The 19,275-nt window shown below is 43.1% G+C and overlaps 1 protein-coding gene across 3 annotated transcripts in view; it reads right to left on the minus strand.

Annotated features, from left to right (window-relative positions):
* The window catches only part of LOC112257625 (seizure protein 6), a 228,209-nt gene that overhangs the window by 19,561 nt on the left and 189,373 nt on the right, over positions 1-19,275 (minus strand). For all 3 annotated transcript variants that reach the window (XM_024431336.2, XM_024431338.2, XM_024431337.2), the window contains exons 6-9: positions 19,052-19,220; positions 16,225-16,391; positions 15,833-16,027; positions 14,787-14,925 (exon numbers count right to left, since the gene is read on the minus strand). In XM_024431336.2, coding sequence (XP_024287104.1) covers positions 14,787-14,925; positions 15,833-16,027; positions 16,225-16,391; positions 19,052-19,220 — 670 coding nt within the window. The remainder of the gene's footprint in view (positions 1-14,786; positions 14,926-15,832; positions 16,028-16,224; positions 16,392-19,051; positions 19,221-19,275) is intronic.

Consider the following 19,275-nt stretch of genomic DNA (forward strand, 5'->3'; position numbering starts at 1 on the left):
TAAATAATTCAGCGTTAATTTGCCTCTGTTTGACTCCTCTCCACAGAGCTCTCTCTCTTCCATGAATATGTACTGGAAGATGTATTTGCCGAAGTGAAAGTATAATGAGAACTCACAATTCCTCATTGCCATTCACTCAGGGGGAACTGCATAGTTTACCCCCATGGGCAAATGAGATTGCTGAATAATGCCTATACTGGTTAACTGTTGAGTGGTATTGATAGATGGTAGGTAGAGGGAAAGAGCCTCAAACTGGAGAAGTCCTAGAAAGGGTCACATGGTTGAGAGAATAAGATACATGAGTAACCAATTTATCATACTAAGAAAAATAAAATGCATCATAAGAAGAAAATAGAGTAAACAATAGAAGAAGACCAAATGCTGAAGGAGGATGGACTCCATCTGAGCAGATCATTGTATAGATAAATACTGTCATTATATCAATGGCAGGAATAGGCCCTGTTTTCCATCATCATTGCTGTAACATATTTCCATGATGACACACACATAAAACCTGTCACAGCTTGACTTGGGGGCTCAGCTGCCTCGGCCTAACTTCTGAATTCATTAACCTTTCCAGAGGACTTAGACTCATTGCCCTCTCTCTTTCTGGAGCAAGAGCAAAGCTTGACCTTTATTCAAAGAAGAAAGAGGAGAAAGAATGGAAAAATAAGCAGTGAAAAACTCTAGTCCCCCATAGATGATTTCAGCAGAGAGAGAAAGCTCCAGTGTTCAGTGTGCACCTTGGAGCAGGTGTCAGAATAGCTTTGCAGATGTCTGTCCCACCCACGGAGGAGCCATGTTACTATTCACAGCCTGTGTAGGAGATCACTTAAAAGGACAAATCCACCCAAAACCACTCATTCCTATAATTTAAATAACACTAATATGTGAGAACATTATGTTTCATTTTGTCGTTATAAGGTTGGTAGCAACATTTGAATATCATTATGGAAATCTGTTGCAGCTCAAGTCGACTACAAAACCCACAATGCAATCTCTCTGTACAGATGCCCTAGCTGTAATTTGATCATCCTGTTGTTGTCGGAATTTTCCTATCCTGAAAGTAACGCAAACTTGTATAGTATTAGACTGTTTCGTGCCAAAAATAAGAGGGTTAAATACATGTGCTTAGACTCTTATGTGTTAAATTACACATTTCTTGAGGTAGGAATATGGAGAAAAAAAATATCCTCAATGGCTCATTCGAGAGAAGACAACCTCCCACGTTACGACATCGGTCAGCTTCACGATCTAAAAGCTGTTTTCCTATTCACTTCCAGTGTAGTGAGAGTGGCTTTATCACAATGCTATGTCATACTGGCCAAAGTTCTGCCTGCTTGAACGACAATAGCTCAGATACACATGAAAACATGAAATTAACCCGGGAATCGATAGAACATCGCTCAGAGATGCACAAAAACAATATAACATTCAAAATGGGTGAATCTTTCCTTTAAGAGCGATAAAGGAGGGTGGCTCCGTTCTCCAGATAGCCATGGGTAAGAGCAAACTTCTTGTACCTTTCAATCACCCATCTCTTGCATCCGCTACAATACCTTGGATGCAGAATCAATTTAATTTACATGAGAGAGTGCACGTTACTTTTCTGAGGATGGGCACGCGTAGGACGTACTATCTCTACCTTTGCTCTCCTTCATAGCTCCTTGTAAGGTGAATACTAACACTTTACTGTGTGTGTGTGTGTCAGTGTGTGTCTGTGTGTGTGCACGCGTTTGTCTGTCTGTGAGTGTCTCTGTGTTGATGGATTGTGGCAGACCATTTCAATACATTGCTTAAGCTCTTATTAAACGGGGCGATGCCCACAGGGCATCTTAGCAAGGAGGTAGGCCACCGTGTGCCAACCCAGTCTGCCTGCGGACAGATTTGGGCTTAACTAACTCGCCTTCAACTCCAGAATACAAATCAGGGATGGCAAAGACGGAGATCCAAACAAGGTGAAGCCTGACAAAGTACTCCCTCTAGTCTGCAGGACAGGCACAAAATCAAATTAGATCTCCATTTTTACCACTTTAACCCTGGGTCGAGGCACTCCAACAGCAAACGCCTGTAGGATGCATGGGAATGAGAGGTTGTGGAATCGACAGGTTTGACATGGATCGGCTGCCTTATTAAGTCCACTGATCCATATGATCATGGGCAAACAACACCATGCACCAGCATGAAGACCAGTAACGTTACACATGCACCTTGAAATAGTACTTTATGGTGTTATTTGCCTATGTATGTAAAAGGCATTGGACCAGAAGCTGACAGACCCTTTATTGCCCTGTCAGATACACAAGCAAAGGTAGATTCATGAGGACAGACAGCGACAGAGTGATTGGGATGTGATGCTATGTCAATAACAACAAATGAGCCTCGGGCAAATGTGGAGTAAGCCTGTGGGAAGCTCTGTTGCCGCACCTCCTCAGAAATGTTGCCGCACCTCCCCCCACACACGTACACACACACGCTTTTGTTGCTTTCACACAAGTGTACAGGTACAGGTACTTGAGATTTAGATTTTTCTCAGGGATCCAGCTGCTGTAAAAGCAGTTTTCCTCTGCAGAAATAGAAGCATGAAAAACAGCTGGTCAGAATGAAGAGCATTGTGTAGTATCTTCATTTCCCTGTCTCCATGAGAGGAAAAAAGCTTGAGGCAGGCAGAAGCTGAGCAGAAAGTAATTACTTACACCTCAATCTCAGAGGTGTTGGACAGCTCAAATGTAACTTGGATTGGAATACTAGCATGCTGCCATGAATGTAGGCATTCTCTAGAAGTGTATCTGTGGACCCATGGAGCAGCTCTCTCAGTGGATGTGTCCAGTCATGAGAGACTGTGGAAGGCTGTGTGCTGCCCTGGTCCAGTGGCATGCTGGCTCTGGTGGGCTGGGCTGAGAGGGTGGGACACTTTCTAAGCAGAGAACCACCAAACACCCGTTCCATTGTTTGAATTCCTCTCCTAGATTTAATGTAAAAACAGTCATGGCTGACAAAGCCTCCCTGGCTGTTCCAGACACAGTGAACACCTCTGAGATGGTAAGTAAACACAGCTCTTGCCTCTCAACCCCAGATTTATCTGGACTTTTGTTATTTTTAAACAATTAAATGGAATGAGGTTCTCTTTTTAATTAGAAAGTTAAATATTGGTTTTTAAAGGCCAGGGCTCTGGTGCCTGGGCCAGGGAGCATATGAAAAATGACTTATTAATGACAATCCTGCCAAATCCCTGTGCCCCCGAGCGCATCACTCACACAATGCTGCCCTGTGTACAGGCACCCTGCCAGCTGGAGAGGAAGAGGAGAGGGAAGAGGGGAGGAGACATTCCAAAGTACAGAGGACCACCATCAGTCTAGATCCATCTCTTTATGATGACTATAACCTATAGCACTGTCAGTTGCAAAACAGATGCATGAGCCAGCAATCATAGTCAGTAATTCACATGCAATTCCAGGAGCCTCCACTAGAGGGTTTATTTCGACATAGTGACCAATACAGTGTAAAATATTTGGATGACATTTTACATTTTTAATGACTCATTCTCCTTAAAATAATTGTAAATAATTACAGTACTATGGAAATATTCTAATATCCCTTTGTAGGTTTAAAATGACTTATATGTTATCAAATATTCAATAAAATACCTTTTCCAGAATGCATCAAACGCTATAGAATGGAAGGGATCATTCTAGTCTCCTGACAAAAAATAAAGTGTGACATGTTTGAGTTTTAATCTGGATATGTGGAATGGTATCGGTATTCTTTGCCGTAATACGTGGCAAATGCTTAAATTTTTTCTTTCCTTTAATTCAAATTCTGCTTTCCATGGTGTGTATCCAATTCAAATTCTGCTTTCCATGGTGTGTATCCAATTCAAATTCTGCTTTCAATTCATGGTTGAATTGAATTAAATTCTGAAATTCCTTAATAGACCCTGGTAGCTAGCTGCTGTATGTATGAAGGTTGTTATTGGTGAAACGACACTTACATCTTCACCTGGCCTCTGCCGTAGACATGCCATCCTGTACCCGGCGGTGTGAGTCACAGGCAGGTGTGCATGACTGCCACCTGTGCTGCTGCCCGACTGTCCATGCCCCAAGTGTGCTGTTTTAATGAGCACTGAGCCAGCCCTCCTAGTTTGGCCTAAATTAATTAATCAGTCCTCATTATGCACACTGTTCCTCAGTAATTGCGAGCACAGGCACAGTGATGAATGATAATAGAGGAGAGAAAGGATTCTCATTAACAGGAAAAAGTGTGAGCCCACCCTTATAATGAACCCGCTCCCACCCATCAGAGGTCTTTCCCTTCCTGCTACTCACACATACACAGGTAGCCGCTCTCACTTACACACCTCTCTCTCGCGCTGTTTCTCGCTCTGGGACAGTTAGCACACTGGGGACTCCCCACCCAAGACAAGACCAGCAGACTCATTTCAGATAAATGGCCAACAGTGTGACGGTGGGGTATTGCAGGGTCAGGGAAGAAGTGGGTTTCTGCCATGTATGCATGCCTGACCAGGTTGGAGCTTAGCTGGAGTTGGGTAGAGCAGGATCAATTTAATGGAAGCTTATGTGGCTAAGAATGATACCGAAATTCAAGGACCAGGGAACTTAGTCAGTCAGTAAACTCTCTAAAGATTTTCACAGCCTTATACAAACAAATTAGTGAATTGTCTTAAAGCTAAAATAAAATAAAAAATAAGTTATTGTATTGTCACATATACCATATAGGTGCAGTGAAAAGGGTTGTTTTTACAGGGTCAGCCATAAACAGTATCTTAGCTAGACTAATGCTTTCAGATGCATCAGTTGCTATTGTACTGATTGAGATGCTCTCGAGCAACATGATCCCTAACCAAAGTATCTGAAATGTTATTTAAACCCCAAGCCCATCAAATAAACCCCACTTGGCTTTATTTCCCCCCTTACTAGCTCTGATTTTGGTCATATCTACTTTATTGAGGAACAATGTACTTACTATGACTGTGATACAGTGGGGCAAAAAAGTATTTAGTCAGCCACCAATGGTGCAAGTTCTCCCACTTAAAAAGATTAGAGAAGCCTGTAATTTTCATCATAGGTACACTCAACTATGACAGACAAAATGAGAAAAAAAATCCAGAAAAATCACATTGTAGGATATTTTATGAATTTATTTGCAAATTATGGTGGAAAATAAGTATTTGGGAAAAAACAAAAGTTTATCTTAATACTTTGTTATGTACCCTTTGTTGGCAATGACAGAGGTCAAACGTTTTCGGTAAGTCTTCACAAGGTTTTCACACACTGTTGCTGGTATTTTGGTCCATTCCTCCATGCAGATCTCCTCTAGAGCAGTAATTTTTTGGGGCTGTTGCTGAGCAACACGGACTTTCAACTCCCTCCAAAGATTTTCTATGGGATTGAGATTTGGAGACTGGCTAGGCCACTCCAGGATCTTGAAATGCTTCTTACGAAGCCACTCCTTCGTTACCCGGGCGGTGTGTTTGGGATCATTGTCATGCTGAAAGACCCAGCCACGTTTCATCTTCAATGCCCTTGCTGATGGAAGGAGGTTTTCACTCAAAATCTCACGATACATGGCCCCATTCATTCTTTCCTTTACACGGATCAGTCGTCCTGGTCCCTTTGCAGAAAAACAGCCCCAAAGCATGATGTTTCCACCCCCATGCTTCACAGTAGGTATGGTGTTCTTTGGATATATTCCGGCGCCGACAGAGATGGCCGCCTCGCTTCGCGTTCCTAGGAAACTATGCAGTTTTTTGTTTTTTTACGTGTTATTTCTTACACTAGTACCCCAGGTCATCTTAGGTTTCATTACATACAGTCGAGAAGAACTACTGAATATAAGATCAGCGTCAACTCACCATCAGTACGACCAAGAATATGTTTTTCGCGACGCGGATCCTGTGTTCTGCCTCACAACCAGGACAATGGAGTGGATTACATGCAGCGACCCAAAAAAACGACTCAGAAAAAGAGGGAAACGAAGCGGTCTTCTGGTCAGACTCCGGAGACGGGCACACCGTGCACCACTCCCTAGCATTCTTCTTGCCAATGTCCAGTCTCTTGACAACAAGGTTGATGAAATCCGAGCAAGGGTAGCATTCCAGAGGGACATCAGAGACTGTAACGTTCTCTGCTTCACGGAAACATGGCTCACTCGAGAGACGCTATCCGAAGCGGTGCAGCCAGCGGGTTTCTCCACGCATCGCGGCGACAGAAACAAACATCTTTCTGGTAAGAAGAGGGGCGGGGGCGTATGCCTCATGGCCAACGTGACATGGTGTGATGAAAGAAACATACAGGAACTCAAATCCTTCTGTTCACCTGATTTAGAATTCCTCACAATCAAATGTAGACCGCATTATCTACCAAGAGAATTCTCTTCGATTATAATCACAGCCGTATATATCCCCCCCAAGCAGACACATCGAGGGCTCTGAACTAACTTTATTTAACTCTCTGCAAACTGGGAACGATTTATCCGGAGGCTGCATTCATTGTAGCTGGGGATTTTAACAAGGCTAATCTGAAAACAAGACTCCCTAAATTTTATCAGCATATCGATTGCGCAACCAGGGGTGGAAAGACCTTGGATCATTGTTACTCTAACTTCCGCGACGCATATAAGGCCCTGCCCCGCCCACCTTTCGGAAAAGCTGACCACGACTCCATTTTGTTGATCCCTGCCTACAGACAGAAACTAAAACAAGAGGCTCCCACGCTGAGGTCTGTCCAACGCTGGTCCGACCAAGCTGACTCCACACTCCAAGACTGCTTCCATCACGTGGACTGGGAGATGTTTCGTATTGCGTCAGACAACAACATTGACGAATACGCTGATTCGGTGTGCGAGTTCATTAGAACGTGCGTTGAAGATGTCGTTCCCATAGCAACGATTAAAACATTCCCTAACCAGAAACCGTGGATTGATGGCAGCATTCGTGTGAAACTGAAAGCGCGAACCACTGCTTTTAATCAGGGCAAGGTGTCTGGTAACATGACTGAATACAAACAGTGCAGCTATTCCCTCCGCAAGGCTATCAAACAAGCTAAGCGCCAGTACAGAGACAAAGTAGAATCTCAATTCAACGGCTCAGACACAAGAGGCATGTGGCAGGGTCTACAGTCAATCACGGACTACAGGAAGAAACCCAGCCCAGTCACGGACCAGGATGTCTTGCTCCCAGGCAGACTAAATAACTTTTTTGCCCGCTTTGAGGACAATACAGTGCCACTGACACGGCCTGCAACGAAAACATGCGGTCCCACCTTCACTGCAGCCGAGATGAGTAAGACATTTAAACGTGTTAACCCTCGCAAGGCTGCAGGCCCAGACGGCATCCCCAGCCGCGCCCTCAGAGCATGCGCAGACCAGCTGGCCGGTGTGTTTACGGACATATTCAATCAATCCCTATACCAGTCTGCTGTTCCCACATGCTTCAAGAGGGCCACCATTGTTCCTGTTCCCAAGAAAGCTAAGGTAACTGAGCTAAACGACTACTGCCCCGTAGCACTCATATCCGTCATCATGAAGTGCTTTGAGAGACTAGTCAAGGACCATATCACCCCCACCCTACCTGACACCCTAGACCCACTCCAATTTGCTTACCACCCAAATAGGTCCACAGACGATGCAATCTCAACCACACTGCACACTGCCCTAACCCATCTGGACAAGAGGAATACCTATGTGAGAATGCTGTTCATCGACTACAGCTCGGCATTCAACACCATAGTACCCTCCAAGCTCGTCATCAAGCTCGAGACCCTGGGTCTCGACCCCGCCCTGTGCAACTGGGTACTGGACTTCCCGACGGGCCGCCCCCAGGTGGTGAGGGTAGGCAACAACATCTCCTCCCCGCTGATCCTCAACACTGGGGCCCCACAAGGGTGCGTTCTGAGCCCTCTCCTGTACTCTCTGTTCACCCACGACTGCGTGGCCACGCACGCCTCCAACTCAATCATCAAGTTTGCGGACGACACAACAGTGGTAGGCTTGATTACCAACAACGACGAGACGGCCTACAGGGAGGAGGTGAGGGCCCTCGGAGTGTGGTGTCAGGAAAATAACCTCACACTCAACGTCAACAAAACTAAGGAGATGATTGTGGACTTCAGGAAACAGCAGAGGGAACACCCCCCAATCCACATCGATGGAACAGTAGTGGAGAGGGTAGCAAGTTTTAAGTTCCTCGGCATACACATCACAGACAAACTGAATTGGTCCACTCACACAGACAGCATCGTGAGGAAGGCGCAGCAGCGCCTCTTCAACCTCAGGAGGCTGAAGAAATTGGCTTGTCACCAAAAGCACTCACAAACTTCTACAGATGCACAATCGAGAGCATCCTGGCAGGCTGTATCACCGCCTGGTATGGCAACTGCACCGCCCTCAACCGTAAGGCTCTCCAGAGGGTAGTGAGGTCTGCACAACGCATCACCGGGGGCAAACTACCTGCCCTCCAGGACACCTACACCACCCGATGCTACAGGAAGGCCATAAAGATCATCAAGGACATCAACCACCCGAGCCACAGCCTGTTCACCCCGCTGTCATCCAGAAGGCGAGGTCAGTACAGGTGCATCAAAGCTGGGACCGAGAGACTGAAAAACAGCTTCTATCTCAAGGCCATCAGACTGTTAAACAGCCACCACTAACATTGAGTGGCTACTGCCAACACACTGTCAATGACACTGACTCAACTCCAGCCACTTTAATAATGGGAATTGATGGGAAATGATGTAAATATATCACTAGCCACTTTAAACAATGCTACCTTAAATAATGTTACTTACCCTACATTATTCATCTCATATGCATACGTAGATACTGTACTCTATATCATCGACTGCATCCTTATGTAATACATGTATCACTAGCCACTTTAACTATGCCACTTGGTTTACATACTCATCTCATATCTATATACTGTACTCGATATCATCTACTGTATCTTGCCTATGCTGCTCTGTACCATCACTCATTCATATATCCTTATGTACATATTCTTTATCCCCTTACACTGTGTATAAGACAGTAGTTTTTTGGAATTGTTAGTTAGATTACTTGTTCGTTATTACTGCATTGTCAGAACTAGAAGCACAAGCATTTCGCTACACTCGCAATTAACATCTGCTAACCATGTATATGTGACAAATAAAATTTGATTTGATTTGATTTGATGCAACTCAGCATTCTTTGTCCTCCAAACACGACGAGTTGAGTTTTTACCAAAAAGTTATATTTTTGGTTTCATCTGACCATATGACATTCTCCCAATCTTCTTCTGGATCATCCAAATGCTCTCTAGCAAACTTCAGACGGGCCTGGACATGTACTGGCTTAAGCAGGGGGACACGTCTGGCACTGCAGGATTTGACTCCCTGGCGGCGTAGTGTGTTACTGATGGTAGGCATTGTTACTTTGGTCCCAGCTCTCTGCGGGTCATTCACTAGGTCCCCCCGTGTGGTTCTGGGATTTTTGCTCACCGTTCTTGTGATCATTTTGACCCCACGGAGTGAGATCTTGCGTGGAGCCCCAATCGAGGGAGATTATCAGTGGTCTTGTATGTCTTCCATTTCCTAATAATTGCTCCCACAGTTGATTTCTTCAAACCAAGCTGCTTACCTATTGCAGATTCAGTCTTCCCAGCCTGGTGCAGGTCTATAATTTTGTTTCTGGTGTCCTTTGACAGCTCTTTGGTCTATGTTTGTTAGGTAGCTACCTAGACAGTTTTAGAGGAATGGTTCCATACATTTTTCAAATTAACTGCCAATATTCCAACATTCCATTCAAACGATGCAGCCATACACTGGCTGAAATCAGTAGATGATAGGACAAGCTGTAAATGCATCAATTACTGATATTGTATCATATAATAGCACAGTCAGCTTTTTCTTTTACATTTACAATCTCTTTACATATATTTTAGATGCAATTTATACAGAAAATGTGTATAAAACCCATATAAACTGTATTCATGATTATATGACAATATTTTAGGTTGACAATCATTTTATTACATAATTTGATATATCACATGCCTTTGTTTTATTCTCCTGTGTAAGTAAATTCAGGATTATGTCTCTACTGCCATTTATTCCAATTAGATGGTTTGGATTTCTCCCTGACCAATATGGCTGCCATTTTTACCCCATTCTGGAACTTGGAGGGTTTATGGCATCTCCCCTCTAGGGGGGGGGGGGGACCTCTGCGGTGCACCACTGTGTGAGCTTCACTCTGCCCAGCAGGGAGAATGCTGGGTAAGACTGACCATGTGAGGAGGAGGCCAAGGTCCCTTCCATCTGTTTCTCCTCTCTATCAGTCTCTCCATCTCTCTGTCTCTCTATCCATCTCCTTGATGCAGTGGCTGCTGAGCTGTGAGGAAACTTAAAGGACCAGTGCTCCTTTCACTAATTTTAAACAACTTTCAAGACAATTTTCACTCACTACATAAGAATAAAAGCATTGTACATGCTGATGAAAAGTAGCAGATAATGAGGGTGTTTGTCTGCCAGCCTACATGTCGTAGCATCTCAGACTTCATTACGTCAACAGTTTAAATCAGCCAGCATTGGCAGTGACATCTACTACCCTAATGAAATAACATAATGATGGAACAATGGATTGGCAGATGATAACAAATGAGCAGATATTAATCATGACAGCAAACGACTGTATGTCTGCATGACTAATGTACTGACAGCAGCCCCTCAATCAATGGTAGTGAGAGGAATCCCAGTGGCCGGCAGTGTGAGAAGATCGATTCTGCAAATTTTGTCACTGATGAAACATTTGATCTCAAAACAGTTTTATGTTTCCAAAAAATAAAATATGTTATGGACAGAGTGGACTAAGTTTTGTTGACTTTACCCTTTGCCAAAGTTTTTTTTAAATTGCGTTGTTTAGAAGGAGTGCAAAGGCAAATTGAGTAGGCGTTCCCTAATGGAAATATGCAGATGATGCTAGAAGGGGCCAATAGGATTTGGGCTAGCTGGTGCTTTGCTCTGCCCACCTCCTTGCTTGTTCTGCCCACTATGACTAATTTGGTCCTATTGGAAACAACAGGCTCTGGTCTATCTTGGTTTAGTTATACAAATATTTGATGTAGTATTACTGCATGCTTAATGTTCCCGCATGATAGTGTATACTATGGTAGGAGATTGAATACTATAGTATTCTCTGTAGTGTTTTTAGAGGACTTTTGAGGACTGAAGTCTACAAAACACTAGAGTGAATACCGTAGTATTTACTGTAGTATACTGTACACATTACTATAGTGTTTTTGCAGAATGTAGTATAATGCAGCATTTACTGTAATGTTTTCCGGGATATTACTGTGGTATTTACTAAAGTGTTTTTGTTTTAGTATCTTTTTTAGTACCTAATGGAGAAATGCTAAAAGTGCACATTCTCCATAACCTGTACCCAGGTCAGGGTTAACTTCTACTCTCTTCAATAACCTGTAGGAAACACAATTTATGATCTATACTTTGCATGTAGGTTTCTCACTGGAGTATACTGAGATACTGGAGTATTTATTTTTTAATCTTGTTTTTGTGGACTGTAGTGTTTTTGAGGACATTTCTGTAGCATTTACTACAGTTTTTGTTGTTGATAATACTGTAGTATTTACAGTGCCTTGCGAAAGTATTCGGCCCCCTTGAACTTTACGACCTTTTGCCACATTTCAGGCTTCAAACATAAAGATATAAAACTGTATTTTTTTGTGAAGAATCAACAACAAGTGGGACACAATCATGAAGTGGAACGACATTTATTGGATATTTCAAACTGAAATAAATAAAAAAAACTGAAAAAATGGGCGTGCAAAATTATTCAGCCCCTTTACTTTCAGTGCAGCAAACTCTCTCCAGAAGTTCAGTGAGGATCTCTGAATGATCCAATGTTGACCTAAATGACTAATGATGATAAATACAATCCACCTGTGTGTAATCAAGTCTCCGTATAAATGCACCTGCACTGTGATAGTCTCAGAGGTCCGTTAAAAGCGCAGAGAGCATCATGAAGAACAAGGAACACACCAGGCAGGTCCGAGATACTATTGTGGAGAAGTTTAAAGCCGGATTTGGATACAAAAAGATTTCCCAAGCTTTAAACATCCCAAGGAGCCCTGTGCAAGCGATAATATTGAAATGGAAGGAGTATCAGACCACTGCAAATCTACCAAGACCTGGCCATCCCTCTAAACCTTCAGCTCATACAAGGAGAAGACTGATCAGAGATGCAGCCAAGAGGCCCATGATCACTCTGGATGAACTGCAGAGATCTACAGCTGAGGTGGGAGACTCTGTCCATAGGACAACAATCAGTCGTATATTGCACAAATCTGGCCTTTATGGAAGAGTGGCAAGAAGAAAGCCATTTCTTAAAGATATCCATAAAAAGTGTCGGTTAAAGTTTGCCACAAGCCACCTGGGAGACACACCAAACATGTGGAAGAAGGTGCTCTGGTCAGATGAAACCAAAATTGAACTTTTTGGCAACAATGCAAAACGTTATGTTTGGCGTAAAAGCAACACAGCTCATCACCCTGAACACACCATCCCCACTGTCAAACATGGTGGTGGCAGCATCATGGTTTGGGCCTGCTTTTCTTCAGCAGGGACGCAGGGACAAGGGAAGATGGTTAAAATTGATGGGAAGATGGATGGAGCCAAATACAGGACCATTCTGGAAGAAAACCTGATGGAGTCTGCAAAAGACCTGAGACTGGGACGGAGATTTGTCTTCCAACAAGACAATGATCCAAAACATAAAGCAAAATCTACAATGGAATGGTTCAAAAATAAACATATCCAGGTGTTAGAATGGCCAAGTCAAAGTCCAGACCTGAATCCAATCGAGAATCTGTGGAAAGAACTGAAAACTGCTGTTCACAAATGCTCTCCATCCAACCTCACTGAGCTCGAGCTGTTTTGCAAGGAGGAATGGGAAAACATTTCAGTCTCTCGATGTGCAAAACTGATAGAGACAGACTTACAGCTGTAATCGCAGCAAAAGGTGGCGCTACAAAGTATTAACTTAAGAGGGCTGAATAATTTTGCACGCCCAATTTTTCAGTTTTTGATTTGTTAAAAAAGTTTGAAATATCCAATAAATGTCGTTCCACTTCATGATTGTGTCCCACTTGTTGTTGATTCTTCACAAAACAATACAGTTTTATATCTTTATGTTTGAAGCCTGAAATGTGGCAAAAGGTCGCAAAGTTCAAGGGGGCCGAATACTTTCGCAAGGCACTGTACTATAGTATTCTAGCGCATGCAAAATACATATGATCGAGGGATGCAATTGTGTGTAGAATAGTATTCTACAGTACTACAGTTTACTACAGAATTCTACAGTAAGTACTGTGGTATTCTATTGTAAACTGTTGCATTCTATAGTAAACTGTAGTATTTTTTATTTATTTAACCTTTATTTAACTAGGCAAGCTAGTTTTTGCCTTTACCTCCCTTATCTCACCTCATTTGCTCACATCATATATAGACTTGTTTATACTGTATTATTGACTGTATGTTTGTTTTACTCCATGTGTAACTCTGTGTCGTTGTATGAGTCGAAATGCTTTGCTTTATCTTGGCCAGGTCGCAATTGTAAATGAGAACTTGTTCTCAATTTGCCTACCTGGTTAAATAAAGGTGAAATATATATATATATTTTTTAAAGAACAAATTCTTATTTATAATGACGGCCTACCCCGGCCAAACCCTAATGACGCTGGGCCAATTGTGTGCAGCCTAATAGGACTCCCAGTCACGGTCGGTTGTGATAGAGCCTGGAATCGAACCAGGGTCTGTAGTGACGTCTCTATCACTGAGATGCAGTGCCTTAGACCTTTCAATGCTCCTGTGCTACTGCTTCAGGCAAAAACATGATTCACATATGATGAGAAGAAACATGTACCTTATACAATCTCATGGGAGTTAAGCTGCTATATTCTCTGTGGACAGCATGCAGCCAGCGTATGAAACCCATATGAACTTGTTTGACTGCCAAAGAGTAAACATCACATATGCATGTGCACACACGCACACACACACACACAGTGTGAAACTTGGTGAGACTTTAAAGAGACTTCACTCAGGAAGATAACGGAGTCAGGCAGGCTCTCTGATCATGTCCAACTAAACTGGTCCATTCTCTTGGCAGAGTGCTCTGAAGAGACAGCAGAGGATCAGCAGAGCACAAAAAAAACTATTGGAGGGGCCGAGGCCTACTGAAAGTGCTGCAGGAGGGTTTGTGTGTGTTTAAGTGGTGAATTAACGTTGTTGAGAGAGCTGGATAAGTGGCTCGGAGTGGTCTCACTGCCAGAGCATATTCTGAAAGCCAACTATGAGACACACACCAGGGAAAGGGAGAGCATGGAGGCTTACTGGCTAATCTGGTCAGAGAGTGTGCTGGAAGCTGTGCTGAATATTCAATGGACTGGATGAAAACATAGATTTAATTTCTGACTACAACATCAGTAGCAATGCTTTCCCTTTAGGATAGTTCCACATTCAGAGATTTTGCCTCCTGAACTTGCAGTATTCTTTTGCCTATGTTTGAGAGTGTGTATGTGCAAGGGTATGTGAGTGCTTGTGTATGTAGTGAAAATGTCTCTTCCCTATGCAGCATAACTTGAAACAGATCTATCTACTCTTTAAAATGTTAATGAAGAAGAAAAGCAGGCTGTGACCTTAAATGATATGAGATTGATTTGAACTTCAGTGTGACCTCTGCTGCCATTGAAGCGGAGAGATGGCACTTACACTTGGATGTCTAGCATGATCCTCTTGTCCTCTTCCACGTGGATGCCCCAGATGCAGTCCTGGCCCTTGTCGTAGGCCTCGGGCCAGTTTGGAGAAAGAACCACACCGGCTGAATCTGTGATCTCACCACTACACACAGCTGGGCCACACACATAAGCACAGTCAAGTCCAAGGCCAACACTCCCAAAAAGTAAAAAACAAAAACACCTATATACAAACGGACACAGTGTACGCCCAGTACTCACAGTATAGCCATCTTCAAATAGGAAAAACAAGTGATCAGTGATTGAAAATCTTAACTGTCAGTGCCAGCTGAGCTGATGATATTTTAAAAATATCTGGTTTTGATGTTGGTCTGTTGACTGTGGAACATCTTTTAAAGGCCATGTGAATTCACAGGGGTAAATAAAATACTGTCATGAAAGAGTATCACTGCTGAACAGAATACCATTCATAATGACTTTCCATGCTCCTTGAGGGAGCCTAAGAGTGTTGGTCTAGAACTGTTACAAACTGCTAACGCTGAAAAATATAGTTCTCTGGCCCTGAACAGCAGAAATGAAATCCTTTCATTTCTACCTTTGCCGAAGAGCTGTACAATCATGGGTAGTGTGGTGTGGGACAGCGCGGGGGAAAAGTGGATAAAACAAGGGTTAGAGGTCAGTGTGCGTGTCTGTGGGGGAGAGAGAGGTATCCCTAGGTCTTTATTGTGGCTGGGGTTCCTAGATCGTACTCCAGTTGCTGATATATATATATATATATATACACACGTATGAGAGAGAGAGAGAGAGAGAGAGAGATAGATAGAGAGAGAGAGAGAGAGAAGGACGGTGAAAGAGAGAGATAAGCAGGGAGAGAATTAATAAAACTGGGCTTTGACTTCTAAAGCTGTGCACTAGCTCCTAACTCAGGTCTTGGGAGACTGGGGTAGCTGGCTTTATTGTGGCTGGGGTTCCTAGATTGTACTCAATTTGCTGATAGAGAATTAACCAAACTTGAGCTGATGAAATCCTGTGGACTGAGTTTTTAATGGAATGAGGACTCACCCCTGCAGGCTGGCTCTGTCTCGTTCCACTGGGGGTTTTCTGCATCCACACACTCAATGATGACTGAGCCCTGCTCCAGAGTGTAGCCCGGGTCACAGGCAAACTCCACCACCGCACCCACACCGCAAGCTGTGTTACTGCTAGTGAAGTTTCCATATTTCACAAAAGGCCCATAGCATGTGCCCTTCGCAAAAGCTGTGGGATAAAAACCCCACAGGTATATTCTTTGTTATATTAAGTCAACATCAATCCTCAATTTGCCCTCCTCTTAGGAAAAGGTAAAGACATATCAGTGTTGATCCTTTGAAGCATGTTTTCTAGTATAATTCTATTAAGTTAATGTAGTCAACACACACACATACGAGACACACTCACACACATTGCATCAGTACCTTCATATCTGATGGCTGCTCCTGTGGAAGTCACAGTCCCGTCTGTGGTGAACTCTACAAAGAGGTGACGTCCTGTGCTCACCACGCCCTCATTGGGCAGGTACTCCACCTCATAGGAATCATATACCAGAGGCGAGTCAATGTTGTTCCCATTCTTTATTAGGAGTCTAAAAAACAGTCAAAAACATTGCATAATAAAAAGGGTGAAGGGAAAATGGGACACATTGATTTGTCATTGAGGACTAAGAGAAACATCAAAAGGTAGTGGTGAGTGGTTCTGAAGTGGCGCTCAGTGTTTCATCATTGGCTGTAATAAACCTGTGATAACATTCTCATCAACTCAGCAGCCAGCGGCTTCATTAAATGTCCATTTGTTACATAGCCTTGAGACAGTAGTTATAGTACAAAAATGTAATTAAATCTCTGCTCCCCGCGTCTGACTGGCCTGTGTAGTCCCTCAATTAATTTGCATGAGGGAATACAGTTAATGATTTGAAATTACATAAAGCCGTATCAATTTCATCCAAGTCACTCACATATGGGATTTAGTCGCCTAACCTAAGAAAACATGTCCTTGCAATATATGGAGTAAAGTTGTGCGTTGTTATCCAGTGTTGAATCGCGTTCTGACAACCAGATGTAAAACCTGTCATACAGTGCCTTGCAAAAGTATTCACCCCGCTTGGCGTTTTTCCTATTTTGTTGCATTACAACCTGCAATTTAAATTGAATTTTATTTGGATTTCATGTAATGGACATACACCAAATAGTCCAAATTGGTGAAGTGAAACGGAAAAAAATAACTGTTTAAAAAAATTATTAAAAATAAAAAACGGAAAAGTGGTGCGTGCATATGTATTCAGCCCTTTGCTATGAAGCCCCTAAATAAGATCTGGTGCAACCAATTACCTTCAGAAGTCACATAATTAATTAAGTAGTCCACCTGTGTGCAATCTAAGTGTTACATGAAGTATCTGTCCATAGGACCACTTTAAGCTGTACACTCCACAGAGCTGGGCTTTACAGAAGGGTGGCCAGAAAAAAGCCATTGCTTAAAGAAAAAATAAGCAAGCATGTTTGGTGCTCGCCAAAAGGCATGTGGGAGACTCCACAAACATTTGGAAGAAGGTACTCTGGTCAGATGAGACTAAAATTGAGCTTTTTGGCCATCAAGGAAAATCACGATGTCTAGCACAAACCCAACACCTCACAACACCCCGAGAACACCATCCCCACAGTGAAGAATGGTGGTGGCAGCATCATGCTGTGGGGATGTTTTTCCATCGGCAGGGACTGGGAAATGGGTCAGAATTGAAGGAATAATGAATGGCGCTAAATACAGGGAAATTCTTAAGGGAAACCTGTTTCAGTCTTCCAGAGATTTGAGACTGGGATGGAGCTTCATCTTCCAGCAGGACAATGACCCTAAGCATACTGCTATAGCAACACACAAGTGGTTTAAGGGTAAACATTTAAATGTCTTGGAATAGCCTAGTCAAAGCCCAGACCTCAATCCAATTGAGAATCTGTGTTATAACTTAAAGATTGCTGTACACCAGTGGAACCCATCCAACTTGAAGGAGCTGGAGCAGTTTTGCCTTGAAGAATGGGAAAATATCCCAGTGGCTAGATGTGCCAAGCTTATAGAGACATACCCCAAGAGACTTGCAGCTGTAATTGCTGCAAAAGGTGGCTCTACACACACACACACACACACACACACACTTTTCCCCGATGCCTTGAGATGGATGAAATCATACCTTGAAGGCAGTTCCCAGCATGTCAGAGTGAGCAATGAGCTGCCACCCATTCTCAGCTATGATGTGGGCATGCCCCAAGGGTCAATACTGGGGCCCCTCCTGTTCAGCCTGTACATTAATGCAGCTGCCTTCTGTTTGTACTGGGTCTGAAGTTCAAATGTATGCAGATGATATAGTGATATGTGAATGCAAAGAGCAAACATCAAGCTGCACAGGAACTCACTACTGTAATGGTCCAGGTTACAAAGTGGCTCAGTGACTTGTGTTTGCATCTCAATGTGAAAAAAAACCATCTGCATGTTCTTCACAAAGAGGACAACTGATGCCACTGAGCCAGATGTTTGTGTCAGGGGAGAAGATCCAGGTGGTATCCGATTTTAAGTACCTTGGCATCATATTTGATTCCAACCTCTCTTTTAAAAGCAGGTGAAAAAGGTAACTCAAATAACCAAATTCAACCTAGCTAATTTTCAATTCATACACAATTGTTTGACTACAGAGGTAGTAAAACTGTACTTCAAATCTATGATACTCCCCCACTTAACATACTGCCTAACTCATGAGAGGTAACTATATAGTTCCCTTTAGAAAAAGCACCTTTAGTCAATCTGCTTTCTCTGTGAGAGCTTCCCATGTCTGGAACACACAGCCATCAGACACACATAACTGCACCACCTATCGCACCTTCACAAAAAACATAAAGACATGGCTAAAGGCCAATCAGACTTGTGAACATAATCCCTAGCTGTGTATTGCAGCTCTCCATGTTGTCTGAAGCTTGTGAGGTGTGGAAACACTAGTTGCTTTTATATATTTTGTTTTGTTGCTTTTTATGTTATGTTGCTCTGTCTGTATGCTACATGGTGCTTGTGCTATGTTGTTCTGCATGTACTCACCGCTCATTGTTTTCCTGTATTGTTATTGTAATTGTTTTTAATAACCTGTCCAGGAACTGCAGTTGAAAATTTACCGACTGGCTCAACTGGCACGTTTACTGAAACGTTGATTAATGTGCACTGTAAAAACAAATCTCTCTCTCTCTCTGTGTGTGTGTGTGTGTACTCTACCTGTCATCATCCTCAGCCAAAGCCACTTTCTCAAAGTGAACATGAAGCCGGTGGCCTTCAGGAGCCTCCAGGACCCAATGGCAAGTCAAGTTGTTGCTGTAGTTGCCAGGGAAACCAGGAGAGACAATACGGCCCAACGTGGCATTTTTGATCATCCCACCACAGGAAGCTGCATTGAAAATAGATTGGATAAGAGCGAGAATGAGATCGACAGAGAGGGAGGG

Source organism: Oncorhynchus tshawytscha, linkage group LG09 (assembly GCF_018296145.1).
Source record: "Oncorhynchus tshawytscha isolate Ot180627B linkage group LG09, Otsh_v2.0, whole genome shotgun sequence".
Lineage (NCBI taxonomy): Eukaryota > Metazoa > Chordata > Actinopteri > Salmoniformes > Salmonidae > Oncorhynchus > Oncorhynchus tshawytscha.